The 16989-nt window shown below is 45.9% G+C and overlaps 1 protein-coding gene across 7 annotated transcripts in view; it reads right to left on the bottom strand.

Annotated features, from left to right (window-relative positions):
* SEC16A (SEC16 homolog A, endoplasmic reticulum export factor) overlaps window positions 1–16989 on the bottom strand; it is a 35416-nt gene that overhangs the window by 9840 nt on the left and 8587 nt on the right. For 6 of the 7 annotated variants that reach the window (XR_004425839.1, XM_033138087.1, XM_033138091.1 and 3 more), the window contains exons 3-21: window positions 15685–15827; window positions 14976–15064; window positions 13442–13562; window positions 12653–12839; window positions 11534–11696; window positions 11277–11419; window positions 10176–10237; window positions 9919–10057; window positions 9281–9523; window positions 8571–8668; window positions 7829–7910; window positions 7335–7452; window positions 7091–7202; window positions 6477–6582; window positions 4898–5038; window positions 3933–4046; window positions 3163–3370; window positions 2263–2502; window positions 1097–1185 (exon numbers count right to left, since the gene is read on the bottom strand). Coding sequence is in view for 6 of the 7 variants with exons in the window: in XM_033138087.1 (XP_032993978.1) it covers window positions 1097–1185; window positions 2263–2502; window positions 3163–3370; window positions 3933–4046; window positions 4898–5038; window positions 6477–6582; window positions 7091–7202; window positions 7335–7452; window positions 7829–7910; window positions 8571–8668; window positions 9281–9523; window positions 9919–10057; window positions 10176–10237; window positions 11277–11419; window positions 11534–11696; window positions 12653–12839; window positions 13442–13562; window positions 14976–15064; window positions 15685–15827 (2598 nt within the window). In the remaining variant the exon portion in view is untranslated. The remainder of the gene's footprint in view (window positions 1–1096; window positions 1186–2262; window positions 2503–3162; window positions 3371–3932; window positions 4047–4897; window positions 5039–6476; window positions 6583–7090; window positions 7203–7334; window positions 7453–7828; window positions 7911–8570; window positions 8669–9280; window positions 9524–9918; window positions 10058–10175; window positions 10238–11276; window positions 11420–11533; window positions 11697–12652; window positions 12840–13441; window positions 13563–14975; window positions 15065–15684; window positions 15828–16989) is intronic. The other variant, XM_033138090.1, reaches the window with a different exon arrangement.

Below are 16989 nucleotides of genomic sequence, written 5' to 3'. Positions count from 1 at the left end.
AGCCTTATACAACAGGTTGGGAGTGGGGAGCCTTTGGCCCTCTGGATATTGATGAACTACAACTACTACAACTCCCATTAGCCTCAGCAAATGTGGCCAAGTGTGATGATGGGAGTTGCAAGTTTTCAGTTGCTTCAAACTGCTTTTAATATAGTGTTTTAAAGTTGCAACCCACCCAAGGACCTTAGGGTGAAGGGCGGGTAATTAATATTTATAACAACAGTTCAGCAATATCCAGAAGACTATAGGAGCTCCATGCCTGTAGCAGCTCTTTACTGGACTCCCCCCTTGACCACCTGGCTCCTCTGCTCTTGGCTGCTCTTCAGTATGACTATGTGGAAAGGAGAATTAGATTATCCTGGGGGGGGGGGTGTCCAGAAAATCCAGCCCACACTCCTAAAACAGAGGGGGCTGCTCTGCCAAACAAACGGTCTTAGGAACATGAGAAGCTGCCTCATACCAAGTCCATCCAGCTCAGTGTTGTCTCCCAGGTCCTTCCCATCCCTACTTGGAGATGCTTTTAGGGACTGAACCTTCGGGATTCAAAGCAGGCACTCTACCAATGAGCAGCCCCCTCTGCTTGCCTTCTGCTTCAGTATGCCCCTGGCATGTGAGCATGCACACAGCACACACGAACAAGGGTGGGGATTCACAGCACGCCTTCAATACCAGACATTTTTTCTCCTGGGCTGTACACAGCAAAGTTTTGCTCAGTGTAGACTCACTGAAATTAATAAGCCTAAATCAGTTATGTCCCATTTATTTCACTGGGTTTCCTCCGAATATCGGGTTAACGTTTGGTACAACCCTTTTATGTGTATGCCAGATGAGGATGGCCACACACTCATTGTCAACACAGCTAGCTGGGAGGATAGCACTTCCAAGCGATGGATTCAAAAGCAGAACCCAGAAGCGGACCTCCAGATGCCTCTTTGCTTGGCCCTTGTACAAACCTGGGCTACAAACTGGAAAGGAAGGAAGGAAGGACAGAGCTTTCAGACTGGGTCATGGGTGGAATTTGGCTCCAAATTAATGGCCATTACATGCTCCCAACGAAACAAAACATTAAAAAAGAGAGTAAGAGCAGGATGGATACCATGCTTGCCATTTTCCCATAGAAGTCATCCTCTCTGGGCTCTGGTCTGGCCTTCCAAGCTTGAGTCTCCTGGGAGCTGCCCTGCACTCCTGAGGCAGATATGAAAGAAAGGTCAGGATGAGTAAGTGATGGGTTGGAAGAAGGCACAAGAATGATTGCATCATTTGATTGCATCAATGGATAAATCAGGGTAGTGATGGCCATCAACCTAGAGGGTGATGCTTTAAAGAGGACTAGACAAATTCATGGAGGAGAGCTAGGAATGGCCACTAGCCAGGGTGACCACGATGCTCTGTCTTCACAGCTGGGGGCAGCCGTGCTTCTGAGCAACAGCTGCTGGAAACTACCGGAAGGGAGAGGGCTCCTGTGCTCAGATCCTGCTTGTGGGTTTTCCCAAAGGCATCTAACTTTCCACTGTGAGAACAGAATACTGGATGAGATGGGCTACTGGTTGTGTTGAATCAAAGGTGAATTGTTTCAGAAGCTTTGCTAATGCCATCTTGGTTGTTAAGATAACCCTACAATTAATTGGTAGTTGTTGCAGCAATGAGCTCACATGTTTACAGTCACTTGCTTTGATATAGGCTAATGATGCTTGATGTTACCCTTATCTGTGGGGCTTGGGGTGCTGGGCTCTAAGCCCAGAAAGGGCAACTATCTTTAAGACTTTGGTATTTACCATCTATGCCCTCATCTAGTCAGGTGAAATGACATATGCTGCTTTGTTTATGAAGAATGTATGCATGTTTGCTTGGGTGTGGACAGGCCATCCGCTTGCTATGTTGTCCATCCTGCATCTGCAAAGGCTAGGAGAACTGGCAGGCTGCTTTGCTGTTAAGTCTACATCTTCTCTAGAACTGCCCATTCTGATGTTTTTCACATTCTTCTTTAGTGTCCCTGCACCCAACCACTCCTACAAGCCCTCCTTTGGGCCTGCGGTTCAGAACACTGATCATCTGGCTGGTTTCTTCTTGCGTTCTTATGATATTTTGGTGTGGATGTTCCATGTTGTAAGGCATTCCCCAATGTGACCACAATTTTGCAATGCAGGACACAAGCAAGTGATGGGGACCTTTGAAACACATGTGCAGCTCTCCAAGAATGGGAAAAAAGCAGAGAGGCCCCTTTCTGCCACTCCCCGTCCCTGCCATAATGCCAGGACAAACCTGCATCCTGGTTGAGCTGTTCCTGTAGCTGAAGCTCATTTGCTTGAGAAGATGGGCCTGTTTGTGGCACCACCCCCATCACAGGGTACGGAGGGTTCTGCTCGGCAACATAGGCATGGGCATAGCTGGGTCCTGGCCCTGTAGGAGGAGGAGCCGCAGGGTAGAAAGGCGTATGGCCAGTAGTCTCTGAATAGGAAGAAGGTGCCGCGGTGACTGAGCCGTCAAGGATGGCCTGGGGAGCTATGGAGGGAGTGACAAAGAAGATAAATGGACATCCAGGATATTTGTAACCCACAACAGACTGGAGCTAGCACGGTTCACTATCAATCCAAAGAATATTCCACCCCTCTTTGATGGATGAGAATGTATTTGGGTCAATTTGCATGGCCAGAAGCAGCTCAGTGGCTGCTGGCAGGTCAAACCTACCATCAATGAACTGCAGGGATTGTGGAAACAAGCTCCACCTAGGCAGCCTGTGTGCCTTGAGACATCTTAACCAAAAAGAGCAAGCTGGATCTCCAACCAAGTGATGACCACTGGCACAGAGGAGGAGAAGGCTAGCAGTGGCTACTAGCCACAATGGCCATGTTCTGCCTTCACAGTTGGAAGCAGCAACTGCACCCGGCTCTTGCTTGTGGGCTTCCCACTGCAGCATCTGGGTGGCCACTGTGAGGAGAGGAAGCTGGACTTGTTAGGCCACTGGCATGACCCATCAGAGTTCCTCTGATGTACTTAACACCAAACACAACAAGGCCTTAAACTGGGAGCACGAAGAGTCCTGGGGAGCCCATCACCACATTCCAACAGTGGACACTGCTGACAAATGGTTCCCACCCCACAGTTCCCTGGCCCATCTCTGACCTCCCCCTGCCCCATGAAACAATGGCAAGGAACACCTACCGGAAGGCATCAGCTGGACACTTGGCTGCACAGGGTGACCTGTGCCAGGAAGCAAGGAGGCCAGGAGTGGGTTGTCAGAGCCAGATAGCATCTCATGGCCAGCCCCCATCCCCTCGCTTTGACTGACATGGTCCAGTTCAGAGCTTGGTGTGCTGCAGGCATATTGCTGAGGTGTGGATCTTCCTGCGCTGTAAGCAATCCCGCCCTCCTGGGAGAAGAAGAAATCAAAGATGGCTGCTGTTGACTGACAGACATAACCACATATTTCCCTTTGCTAGGCCCAAGACCACCACTGCAAAAAGTTTCTAGGTTAAAGGCCCCTCTGTGACCTCCATCCCTTAGTCAGAGAGAGAGAGGAGCACAGGTCGCTGCCTTACAAGGAGTCAAAGCCCATCTAGCTCAATATTGTCTACACTGCGTGGCAATGGATCCCTTCAGGGTTACAGACAGGGTTCTCTTTCTTTTGTACAATGGTTCTTGAGATCAAGGAGCAAATTTTGGTCTATGTCTGGAGACCCTAGGATGCCATTTTGAATCGAGATGGTGGACTGAACCTTTCAAAACTGATTTCAAAACTGCACTGGTTTTTCTCCCTTCTTCTTAGTATTCCTGAGCAACATGAGGTATAACTCTTTAAAATAAGGGCAAGGTTTTCAGCCAAAACCCTTAGCTCACTTCTGTTCATACTGAACAAAGCAGGGCTACACATGATTGAATGAACATGCTTGGGAATCTCATGCACTTAACTTATGGGAGGACAGCATACTCACCTTGATCTGCCCATCTAAGCTTCGAAGTTGTATCAACCAATCGGGCTCATCAAAAAATTCCTGCTCAGGTTTCTCCCTTATCTGAGGGTCAAAGAGCCGCAATCGAGGGGAGATCTGTGAAGCAGAACCACTGGAAATAGTCATAGGAGGACAGAGAGGAGGGGGCTTCTGGGACTGCTCTGTTGGGGCAGGCGACTGCAACCACTTTTTTAAAGGTTTACATATATTTATTTATAGTAATACATAACAAAGTATAGTAGCAGATGCCAAATAAAACAAAACAAGACAAAAGTAGAACGGGATAGCTAAACATGTAGGAATAAATTTACATACTAAAATCCAACATAATAAATTAACATCACAAAGTTTCAAGTAACAGAAATGGGTTAACATTCTCCTGTAGCTTATTACTTCAGTACATTATAAAAAGACTCCATTTCCTGATGAAGACACTATCTTGTAGTCTGCACTCTCTGGTTCTCACTATATATGTGAGCTTAACTATGTTAACTGTGTCCCAGATTTTAGTTATCCATTCCTCATGGATGGTGTTCTCATTTCCTCCCCAGTCATGACAGATAATAATTCTGGCAGCAGGTAAGAGATGTTGAATCAATTCCCTGTTCTCCATTAGTACAGTTTCTTAAACATTTCTGAATAGCAAAATCTGACGATCCATACATAAATTATAATCAGGTATTACTTAAATTTTCATTGCTGTATCTTCCCAGAATGTTCTAAGTTTTGGGACAAGTCCAGAATATATACTGCATTCAAGCATGGACTGCAGTCATTTCTAACTTTATGTTTCCCTCTCAACTGCACTCTGAAGATATCCAGGGACTAATTGCGCATAGAAACATTGGAGAGGGCTGTGTGTTGCATTCAGAGGGGCCTACCTCAACCAAGACACACAGCACTGGAAAAAGGCAGCTGAACCTCCCCCTGCCCTGAATATACTGTACCTGAATCAGCTGACTAATCAGGACCGGGGAATAGTAACAGGGGTTCTTGAGGATGGCTTTGGAAATCACTTCACAGTAATGGAAGGCCTGTGCGGCCAGCCCCACTTCGGCCAGTCGACAGGCGTAGATAAACTTAAAAACCTGTAAGAAAGAGGATTTTGAATCTTAGGTAATTTGGGAGCATGGCCTTGACAACACCAGCAGCAGCAGCGTTAAAAGCATGAGGGTGCCCGGCCTAGACATGCTGGTTGCACAAGCAGCGTCAATGTTGCAGAACCTCAGAGCTGTCATTTCTTCTCAAGCAGCCCAAACCTACAAGGTGCCTAGTGCCCAGCCCCTGCCCTGGCGTTCATTCCAGACTCTTCTCAACAGCTGATGTCTGGGTCATGTAACCTTCATAGAGAGGAATGGAACAGGGGACTTTGCCCCCTTATGAGGAAAACCCTTCGAGGACACCAGGATCATGCCTGGAATAGCTTTCGGCTGATGCAAGCAAGTTCATTAAGAAAGATATTTGTATGATCAGTGTGTCATTAAAAAAATGAAAACGGGTCACAACAATAAAACCTTAAAACCTTGAAATAAAAGCCATTAAAAGGGTTAGAAATTAGACAGCAATTAACAGTTGTGGAAGGATGTCTTCTTAACTGCCCATGTAGGGCTGGCAAAACAGAAATATTTTCAGCAGGTGTTAAAGAACAGGCTTAGTGGCCAAGTTCCTCTTCCTCTGCTCAAAAGTCTCTCAAGATCTGAGGGATAGCTCAGTCGGCAGAGCATGAGACTTTCAATCTCAAGGTTGTTGGGTTTGAGCCCCACGCTGGGCAAAAAGATTCCTGCATTGCAAGGCAGGGGGCGGCGGACTATATGACCCCTGTGGTCCCTTCCAACTCTACAATTCTAGGATTCTAAGGTGATGCTCTCATTTTAACTGCAATTTTTTATCTTATGTTTCTATCTTTTGCTAAATTCTTTGTATTACATTGCATTTTAAGCAAGCAGATGTTTTCATGCTCAAATTTATCCTGTGGGTGCTCTTGTTTTAGTGAGTTACAGGTAGGTAACCGTGTTGGTCTGTGCATGCACACGAAAGCTCATACCAAGAACAAGCTTAGTTGGTCTCTAAGGTGCTACTGGATGGAATTTTTGGTTTTTTTTGTCTTAGTAAGTCTGTGATGGTATTAAAAAATGATTTGATCTCCACAGCTCCATGCATCTGACCTTCAACCCTCCTTTCCCAGCTTCTGTGGCCACTCACATCTTTTGCTTTTCCTTCCCCTCCCTCTCCTGCCCTGAAACTGTGTGGCCCAGAGAGCGGGCTGGGGCTGGGGGTTGCCACCGCCCCCAGCACACACAAGCCAAAAAGGAGCTTCCTCCAATACACATTCCCAAGAAAGGCTGCTGAACTGCAGGGGCAAGGTGCTCCTTTTCCATGCTTTCTCAGAACTTGAGCTGTGTTGCACATTATAAGCAAAGTGGATGGGGACAACAGCTGTCAAGCATTTGCAACCACTGCAAAACAACAAGGGGACAAAGAGCAGCCATCACCCAGGAGACTGAGAAGACAGGAAGCGCCCCAAACCTGGAAATTAGGCAACGAGCATGGCTGTGTCCCCAGGGACTGCGCATATTCATAGGCTTCTGTCCTTCGGATGGCTTCATTGGTGGAGAACTTTGAAAAAGGTGAACTGAAAGGTAAACAGAAGGGAGTGGGATAGGAGAGGATTTTGTGAATGAGACACAGGCACTTGAATTGAAGGCTATTTAGAATATGGAGGCAGAAGAAGGCTCAAGACCCTCTGGCACCCCTTGAACAGCTCCATCAGCAAATTTGATTGCCACGGCCCTCCTTTGGCCTCTGTTAGAAACTTGGGACAGGGGCAGAGAGACAAGCCACAGTCCCTCAGTGAGGCTGCAACTGGCCCAGGGATCAGCAATAGGTGCATGTCAAAATGTACACAAAGGCAAGGCTTTCCTGCACAACAACCACAACCCCTGAGTCAGGGAGGGCAGCTTTAATGCTATTTTTCTAATGATGATTATGAAGGGTGGGCTGCTTCAATGCATTTGAAATTGTGTTTGTGTGGGTTATTTGGTGTTTGCATGCTGCTTTGTGAAGGCTCACCCCTCTTTAGAAAGTGGGTTATAAATTTATTACACTTAGGGTTTCATAGCAACCTATTTCTCCCCACCCACCTGTGGTTTGAGCCAATCAGAACCAGCTTAGTTGTTTTCTTTGTGTAGACTCCGAATCCGACTTGAGCCATCAGGTAGCAGAAGTGAGCAGCATCTAGGAGGCCTCTCGAAGCTGTGGCAAAATATAAAAGGCACCCCTTAAAATGGGGGCAGGAGGGAACTGAGGCCCGGGGGCCCTCTATTCCCAGAGACTGATAACTCTTTCCTCCAACCCCAAACCCCATCAGTGGGATTTGCTTGTTACCAAGTGTGTCGCCCATGGTGGTGATCGTCCTGTGCTCCACCTCCATGTTATTTGTCAGGTTGGAAAGGACCATTGCCAAGTGGGGTCTCCAGTCTCCCCATTTTTCATCTCCACAGCACTAGAAGAGGGGTGGGGAAAGAAAGACAGGATAAATGAATTTTCCAGTACACTGCTAAGTCTTTACCTCTGCCTTTTAGTTTGCTTCTGCATTAAAAACAACACTGTACTGTGATTTTACTGTTTTGCTTTTACAATTGTTTTGCACACTGCCTTGGGACTAATGCAAATGGAGGCATAAAGATATAAAATAAGATGAGCCACTGCAAAGTTGAAGAATAAATAACTACAAATTCACAAAGTGCATAGCTGCTAAGGGAGCACTTAACAGTGCATTCCTGTTTAAGCATGCACAAAACTGAAAGCTCTTTGCCCAGTGAGGAATTGTGGACTCCTCCAATCGGCAGGGACAAGGCAGGCTCTCACTCAGAACTCACTGTGGATGCTGCGGGCATCCTCCCGGACATGAGCTGGTAGACAGTCTGCAGGGGGTCATTGATTGGGAGGCTGTTGGCGAACCTGACAAGACAAGAACACACTAAGTCAGAGGTCTTTCCAAGGAGACATTAAGAAGAGTTCAACAGCACCTTGAAGGCATAAGAAGAGCCCTGCGGCAGCAGCTGGATCAGGCAAAGGGAATCAACACGATGCTCTAATGGGAAGCCCAAATGTAGAACCTGAACACAACATCAACTCTTCCCACTTGTGGTTTCCAGTAACTGGTATTCAGAGGCATACTGCTTCTGCGAGTGGAGGCAGAACAAAGCTATTGTGGCTAGAAGCCACTGATAGCCTTCTCCTCCTTTGATTTGTCGAATCCCCTTTTAAAGCCACCCATAAGAAGTCTGCTAGACTGGGCAAATGGTCTGTGTAGTCCAGCCTTCTTATTGTGGCCAAGCAGATGCTCCTGACGGGAAGCCTGCAAGCAGGACCTGAAGAAACAGCAGCAATTCACCCTACCTACGATTTCCAGAAACTGGTATTCAGCGGCATATTGCCTCTGACAGCGGAGAGAGAACATATGCCCATCGTGGTAAGTGCATTTATTGGCTTATTCCAGGCAAGAGATGAGTAAAAAACAGGTGTGGGTAACCAGGTGATGGCAGCAGAGTTTTAAAAATGTATTGAAGTTCACTGGAAAGAGGGCTGGGAGTGCACATGGAGGTAGCTATCTCTTACCTGGTCATCACTCTTGCGTGAGCCCTACTGTCCATCTTGCTGGCCAGCAGCAAAGCGTGGCCCCAGAGCCCGTGTTTCATGGCTGATTCCAGAGCGTCCTGGAGAAAGAGAGAGAGAGAGGACAGAAGCCTGTCAAGCTTGGCATGGATCTCCCCTGGGGCAGGCTCAGCACGCATAGCTCTCCTCCACACTCCATCACATGCTCAGGAAGAAACCAGCATTTGACTGAGAAACCTTTAATTGGATTTCTTTTGGTGTCAGCACCTAGGGTCACTGCCAGCTTCTAGAAAGACCTTAAAGGGGCTACTTCAACATCTTGGTATAGAAGGATGTGATGTATTGCCCTCACTGAAAACAGAACATGCAAGCTATGACTGGCAAAGAAGAAGAATAATACACAAGGACGCTTTTGCTGGAGAGTTGGTGGGACATCACCTCTACCACAAACACAAAACAAAACAGGACCAGTCCCCAGCAGTTTGCACTAATGTCATGCTAACCACTTTCTCCCTTCCTTTTACAGAAATGTCTGCCATTGTAAGGTGGAAATGACTATTATAACAAAGATTAAAGTATCTCCAGAATTGGGAGTCGTAGTTCTCTGTTTTTGTCACCTTTGGCTCAGTAACAACACTAAAATTTTACACACACACACATATGTATTACTGTTATGTAAGAAAGAAGGATATAAGCCGCCCCTAGCCCATCACCTTCTTGCGGCCATAGAGCAAGAGCTCCCGGAACCGGTCTGTTTCCTTCTCGAGGTTGCCAATGGTGGCGATGAGGCTGTCTGAGAGGAAGGAGAGCTGGGCTTCTCCAGACTCCTCCTCTGCCTGCTCCAGGGCCTCGTTTGTGAAGTCAATCAGGTTTGCTTCATTGGGCGATTTCCCTGGGAGCCACACTGTGCGATGATCCTGCAGCAGGAGCTCAGCAAGGTCTGTGCCCACCACTGTCTGCAAGGAAAGCAGTGGACAGAAAAACTCTTTCAAAAGGGCAGCTTGGATGGAGACATCCCACAAGCCGGCAAGGGGGTGGGGAGAGAAATATCTAGCTGGTCCCCCTTAGCCCAGAAACTGCAGGACTTGAGTTCTCAGCTACGTGTGACTTTTGGTTTGTTTAGTAAAGTTAACTGTTTGGTAGACTATATCCAAGGAGTGATTTTCATTCTTTAGCTTGGCATTCAGGCATTCTTTCAAAGCTCAAGGTGGGAAGGGAGGACATGTATTTCCCTGTACATCACTGCAACCATCCCATAAAACTGAAAGCACAGAGAGTTGGAAGGATTAATCTGCAGGATATTAAGCATTTCACTGGTTCATATATTTAGCAGGAAGCCCAGAACTCTTACCCCGTTCTGTCTGCACAGGAGAATGATGAAGTCCCAGAGGAGCCGGGCAGACTCCTTGTCGATCAGAGTGTCATTCTTAAAACACCGGGTGGCTTGATTCTGGGCAAAATTAATAACGTCCACTTTGTGAGTCTCTTCTCTATAAGGAGGGGAAGAGAAAGCAGTGGTGAGGCACGGAAGTAGGCCTCCAAACGAGGCAGCTCGGAGCAACCTCCGACGTGACAAAGGGCAAGTGCTTAAAACCCAGCTTCACATACTTGGTGAGGGGGCCAGGGAAGGCTCTCATCTCCTCCTGCTCCAAAGAGTGCTGCATCACCATCTGCAAGGCAAGCAGAGGAGAGCATCATGGACAGGGTCTGTGATGCCTCATTACACTGAAGGCAGCACTAACTAGACCCTGCTGAACTCACCAGTTAGGGAACTCAGGAATGGGGGAGTGGGCTCTGCTGAATTCAGGGGGACATAACTATTAATAATAACAACAATAGTAATGTATTACTCGTCCACCAATCAAAGGTCCCAGGAAGGATTACAACATTAAAACACAGTATGAAAACCAGTTTAAAACAGCTTACAATCACAGAAATATGGTGGGTTCTAAAATATACACCTGAAGTGACAAATGTCATGGTAAATACTAATAATACTCATTATTTCATGAGGCAAGCCATTTTCAATATAAGGACATATATAAAACAGGTAACTACATATAAAAGCCATGAAAACAATTGTGTGTATACACACACAAACACACACACATACATACTTATTTTAGAAGGCTTAGTGAAATTAATGGCAAGTTTTGTTTCATTGCATATCATCATGATTTTTTTTTTTAAAAAAAACCAGCTGGCCATTTACACACATTAAGTATTATTAAGCATTTATTATTATTTATTTATTTATCATTTATTTATTTATCATTTATTATTATTATTTATTATTAAATACATTTGTCCCAGATCACCTGGCACTTCAAGTGTGTGACCAGCAAGGACAGCAATGAAAGCTGAGCATGAACCAGAAGCTTCCTAGAAAGCCTCTATTTTGTCTGTTTAAAAAGAGTCTTAATTAGTCAAGTTCAACAAACAAATAGAAGCTCTTCCAACAAAGCTCCATTTTAACTTTTTTGCACCAGCTAAATAATTTGTTCATTCCCCCACTTTAGGCCTTATTTTTGAGCTCCTTGGAAGAAAGGTGAGATATAAATGCAACAAATAAATGAATAGAGCAATGTTTTATACAGGATGGTTTAGCCTGCAAACTTGGTAAGGAAGTGAGAGATTCTGTAGCATTAACAACTCAAGACACAGAGTCCTGGGTGGAACACAGCTGAGGCAGGCCTTCCCGTCCCTTACCTCCATACTGTGGATCTCAACCAAAGCTGGCTGCCCCTCCGAAGGCAGGTTCGCCAGGACCTTGATCAGGTAGCCCCCAGGACCAAACCTGCAGCAGACATGGGGCACTGAAAATTTCTCAGGCGGTAGAGGCCTTGAAGGGGCTGCGATGGGGAAGGAAACAGGCAGGCAGGTTAAGAACAAACATCTGGCAGGTGTCGGCTCTCTGTTTGCACCTTACTGGATACTTAAAGCCCAAGAAGCAGCCCAGGTGCTACCTTGTTCCACAGTCATCCACGCAGCTTGAGTTGCATAGCTGTCCATGAAAGGGGACTGCTCGCCAAAGTGGTCATAAGAATACTCAGTGTGGAGTGAGACTGGTTGGTGATTCGCTTCATAGGTGCCGGCTGTCAGGTCATGGTTGCTTCGATACACCTGGCTCTGGAAGGGAAACATAAGGAAGAAGTGCTTAAGGGGCGGAGTTTGAGCAGAGGAAATGGCAAAGTACAAGCTATTCACTGCCCTTCAAGTGAGAGCCCAGGTTGTCCTAATAAACCAAAAGGACCTGCCCAGGTTCTAATATCCTCAGTTGAGCACCTTCTAAGTGCCATCCATATCAGAAGAATGGTTGGGGGTGACATGAGAGAGAGTGAAGTTTCTGCAGCTGCTCTCTGAGGGAATTCCTTCCCAAGTGAGGTCACGATGGCTCCCTCCTTGCTATAATTCCGCTGGCAGGCTGAGACCTTCCTGTCCAGACAGGCCTTTGGAAGACTAAGGTGCAGGTGGTGCTAACCACTGGGCTGCTGTCAGAGCAAACTCAGTTTTTAATTGCTGGTTCTAAATGTGTTTTGATGTATTGTTTTTAACTAGTTTCCTTTTATTACTTTATATTTTACAATGATGTTTTTAAACTTTGGAAGCCTTGAATCCCAACTTCTGAGAAAAGCAAGATATAAAACATTAAACATCAATAAGAATAGCATTTATAGCATCATCAATCATCATCATTGTATCTTTATTAAGAAAAGAGCTGGTGCCGTGACTTCTTTATTGTAATTATTTGTAGGCCTTAATAAATCATACATATGCGTGTGTGTTTCTGTTAATGTTTACTTGTTTTTTAAATTATTTTCTCCACCTCCCACATAGGTTTCTAGCTGTTCTTATTTTATCCTTAAGCCACCTTGAGTCTCTGTCAGGGAAGAAGGCGGGATATAAATAAATACAATAACAACAACAATCCTGAGACAGTTTCTTTTGGTGGTGCGAGGTGGAGAGAGGTGGTAAGACCCAGCTGAGGCACAGCTAGCTCAGGAGGAGTGGGGGAACCTAGACTCCAGCACTGGGGATTCTTTCGTGCTGCCAGGTGATTCTCCAGAGACAGGCCAAAGTCTTACCTGCTGGGAACGGGAGCTGAAGCTGCTCCGTCGGCTGTGGGAGCTGCGCAGGCTGTGGCCAGACTGTTCACTGTGAACACTGTGTCGGTCAAACTCGTCCGCAAAGGGGTTCCGGCGAGGCTCTAGGTCGTCAAAACTGGCGGTAAAGCGGGGATCATACTGCCAGTGCTCATCGTACTGGTCGTGGCTGCAAGGCAGGGGAACAAAACACAAAAGAAAGTGCAAGGAAGGCCTTGGGATTGTGGGGAAGCTCCAAACTGAGGGGTCCTGAAAGTACTTGCACTGGTTGCCAGTGGGCCTAATTTAAAGGGTCAGTGCTGGCATATAAAGTCTACAAGGGCCAGGCGCCCAGGGGCCTACAAGAGTGCCTTGTTAACCCTCAAAAGGCCCTGCTGGTGCCACTGCTGAGCTCTGCCTACCTGGTGTGGACCTGCAACAGGGCCCTTCAAAACCTAATTTCCACTGTAAAACTGAGGCCACTTCACAGGGCTATACTGCTTCAAACACTCAAGGCTTCTTTCCCCAAAGCATCCCGGGAGCTGTAATTTGTACCGGGTACTGAGAGTTGTCGGAAGACTGCCCCCTCCCATTCCCCTCCCACAGCTAGAATTCTCAATGTTTCAACGATCAATCTCCTTCTGAGTGAACTCTAGGAATTGTGGCTCTGTGAAGGGAATAGGGGTTTTGTAACAACTCTCAGCACCCTTAACTACACTTCCTAGCTACGACTCTTTAAAGTGGTGTCATCCATCCATCTAGACCATTCCAGACATCCAGAGGTTCACAAACCTGTTTGTGTAGGGATAGGCCTCTCTCTTTTGGTAAGGGTGCTGTTCTGGGTAATCCCAGTATCTCTGGTCGTAAACACTGGGGTCTCTGTACCTGGCGTCGTATGGGTAACGGCTTTGACCTTAGGAGGACAAAGGCAGTAGAGAATCAGTCATCCCAGAAGCTTCACACAACCATTTCAAACCACATTTTAAGCCCTGCCAGAAACAGAGAGCACCTGCTAGCTATTCTATATGGAAATCCAGGTGTGTCAAAATTTAAAAATGGCACCCCTGCTATTTATTGTACAAGATGTGTGTGTAAGACTGTTGTGTGAACTTGAGGCTGTTTCAGCTATAATTAAGAATAGAACTGGTATATATCCCCTCTGAAAACTAATGGGGTCAGGTTTCGAAGAGGATTTTTTAGCCAGATCCCATGCAAAATAATAAACATCTGAGCTTATTTACTGGGGCATGCACACCCTGCATTTCCACCTTTAGCAATGAAGGCACTCAAGGAGTTCAACAGGGTTTACTCCCAAGTCAGCATCCATAAGGCTACAGCCTGGGAATTTCAAAACAAAGCCATCTCAGATCTCAGAATATATAATAAAATTAAAACATCCTCAGCAAGGCAAATGGGGGCATTGCTATGTATCATTCCAAAACATACAAATCTACTTTCTTGCAACCAATGCTGCTTGGTTTTTTCCTCCTCAAACTTGTAAAGTTGCCAGTTTCATTACTGACATACTATTCCACACCTAGGGATAGGTTTTTTATCATGAATGAGAAAATTGCCACTGTAGATTTACAAATTAATTATTCACAAATCTTAAAAACACTTTTCCAGGTCAGTGAAGTATAGCAGGTTCAAAGAAGCACATGACTAACCTAGAACTTCACTTGGTAGCTTGAAATTAGCATTAGTAGCTCCTTTACTAACTTCATGGGCACAATGAGTGACAGAGCAACCAAAGTAGTTTCTGTGCCAAAACTGGGCCTAAACCCTGACTGAAACGGATCTAGAAAATCCATTTCCTCTAAGATACACCTGTATCTGGTCTGTAACCACCCACACAAGAACCTTGCCCAAGGTATTTATTAACAGCCATGATGACTAAGATCTTACTTTATTTTTAAAGGAAAGGCCACAAAGCTCAGTGGCTGAGCATCTGGTTTGCATGCAGGAGGTCCCAGGTTCAATCTCTAGGGGCGTCTCCAGGTAGGGCTGGCAAAAACTCCCTGTCTGAAAAACTGGAGAGCCGCTGCCAGTCAGTGCAGACATGACTGAGCCACATAGAACAATGGTCTGACTAAACATGATGCATCTTCCAATATTCCTAATCAACCATGCTCTTCTCTAGTACAAGATCATCCCTATAAACCTGCTGCTTGTCTCCATCTTTGAAATGCTGCAAACGTGATACGGGTCCTCAGTGGAAAAGGGAGAATATAATGCTAGATTTAGGTTAATTATAAGATGAAGAAATGGTTATAAAATGTGTTTTGCTGAAGGACAAAAAAAACAGCAACCCACTGATATTACCTACCTCCATAATCATAGGGATTTACGTAATAGTCCGAGTAGTAATCATTCCATCCGCTTTTGGTGTTGTAGTAATCTTCAGGATATCCCTGCCTGCAAGAGGAAGGAAGAGGGGGTTGTTTTATTTGTTTTAAACGTCAATAATAAAAGAGATCCACACCCATCAGCCCATAACTGAACTGCACAGTGTGATGTCACACAACTTGAAGCTCTTAACTGATTGTTTCTTGCTAAAATTTAACTGATGGCTTCCCATTTACTTTGTTCTTCCTGATGCTTTAGGACCACTTCACAGGCACCAGATTGCTTGGTAAAGCCAGAACACAACAGGCCTTTGTAGTTTCACACTGCAGCAGCCATAAATTTATTCTGTAAATAGAGATTCGGTAGGTGCCTTCTGTGTCAACTTTTAAATGCCTGTATTCCATCAGGCTTACACAGGCAATTAAGAATACATCTTTGCATGATAGTTAGCAGATTTATGTTTACTTTTTTATATGGGGCTTGTCTTATGGTTTGATGCACAATTGTTGTAAACTGCTCTGATTTTATTTATTTATGAAAAGCAATATAGAAATGTTTTTATTTTAAAAAACTTCCAGATGGGGTGAGGGCTGGCTAAAGTGTCTTTCAGAAGGGGGTGCGTACACACGTACACACACACACACACACACACACACACACACCACACACCGCTTTCAAGGACTGCACACCTGGAGGAGGGTTTATCAGAGGTGTGGCTTGCTCTGGAGCTGGGGCGCTCTGGTTCCCCCTGATGATAGCTCCTAGCGTTCCTACTGGGTGCCGTGGTGTCATAGTGCTGGGTGGCAGGGTCGTATCGGCCGTATGGATGCTCCTAGAGGCAAGAGGTCATATATTACTCAACAGAAAGCTCAAGAGCTTAAGTCCACCACTTCTAGATCCCCTTCCTCTCCCAGGTGACCTTTTGCCAACTGCTAACCAGAGAAGCTTTGGGAAGAATAAAGGCTCAGATGTCAGGAGAAATTGGGAGTTCAGGCCATCATTCCTTTCAACAATTGCCATGTGGCATCACATGTTTGGGGGAACCCACATGATCCTCCCCTTCTTTCTGTCCTTGTTCAGACTCATAAAGCCAGCAAAGGGGTGTGTGTTTCTCCTCTCCCATTTGCTGGTTTTTGAAGTTTCTAAATCCCTTCACCCTGCATCTCTCTTTTAATTAAGAACTTAACAGCATGGCTGACAGGTCAGGCTAAAGGAGGCCCATCCAGTCCAGCTTCCTGTCCTCATGGTGGGCAAACAGATGTCCCAATAAGAAAATGCTCCCAAGCAGGACCCGAGCACAACAGCAACTCTCCCCTCCTGTGGTTTCCAGAAACTGGTAGCTGTGCAAGCATAGCCAGAAGTAAAAAAAAAGACAAAAACCAACAACCCTAAAGCTGGGTGCAGGGAGAAAGCTCTATTCAAAGAGCGGCATAAACCAGGCAAGTCCTCTGACCACATTCAAATGATAGGCAAAGCTAGACCTTCCCACATGCCACTGCACTCCAGATAATGCTGGCATTAGAGCTCCCAATAACTCGCACAGAAACTGGTCAGGGATGGAGTTCTAGTTCGAAGCATTTTGAGAGCAACAGGAGTGGGGAACCTAAGTCTGCAGTTGGGATTTCATCCAACCCCCTCCGGAGCAGCAAAAAACAAGGCATCGTCAAATATCTGAAGGAACATCATGTGGAAGATTGAGCAAGCCTTTTTTTTCTTCTGTTCCGGAGGGGAGGACCCGAATTAATGGCTTCAAGTTACAAGAAAGGAGATTCCAACTAATTATCAGGAAGAACTTTTTGACAGCAAGAGCTGTTTGACAGGGGAACAGGCTCCCCCAGGAGGTGGTGTACTCTCCTTCCTTGCAGGTGTTTAAGTAGAGGTTGGGTGGCCATCTGGCATAGATGCTTTAGTTTAGATTCCTCTGCAATACAGGAGGTTGAACTAGATGATCCACAGGGTCCCTTCCAACTCTACAATACTATGATTCTAAGCTT

The sequence above is a fragment of the Lacerta agilis genome, chromosome Z (assembly GCF_009819535.1).
Source record: "Lacerta agilis isolate rLacAgi1 chromosome Z, rLacAgi1.pri, whole genome shotgun sequence".
NCBI classification, from domain to species: domain Eukaryota; kingdom Metazoa; phylum Chordata; class Lepidosauria; order Squamata; family Lacertidae; genus Lacerta; species Lacerta agilis.
Note: the sequence above shows the minus strand (reverse complement) of the source record. Positions and strands in the feature narration are given on the sequence as shown.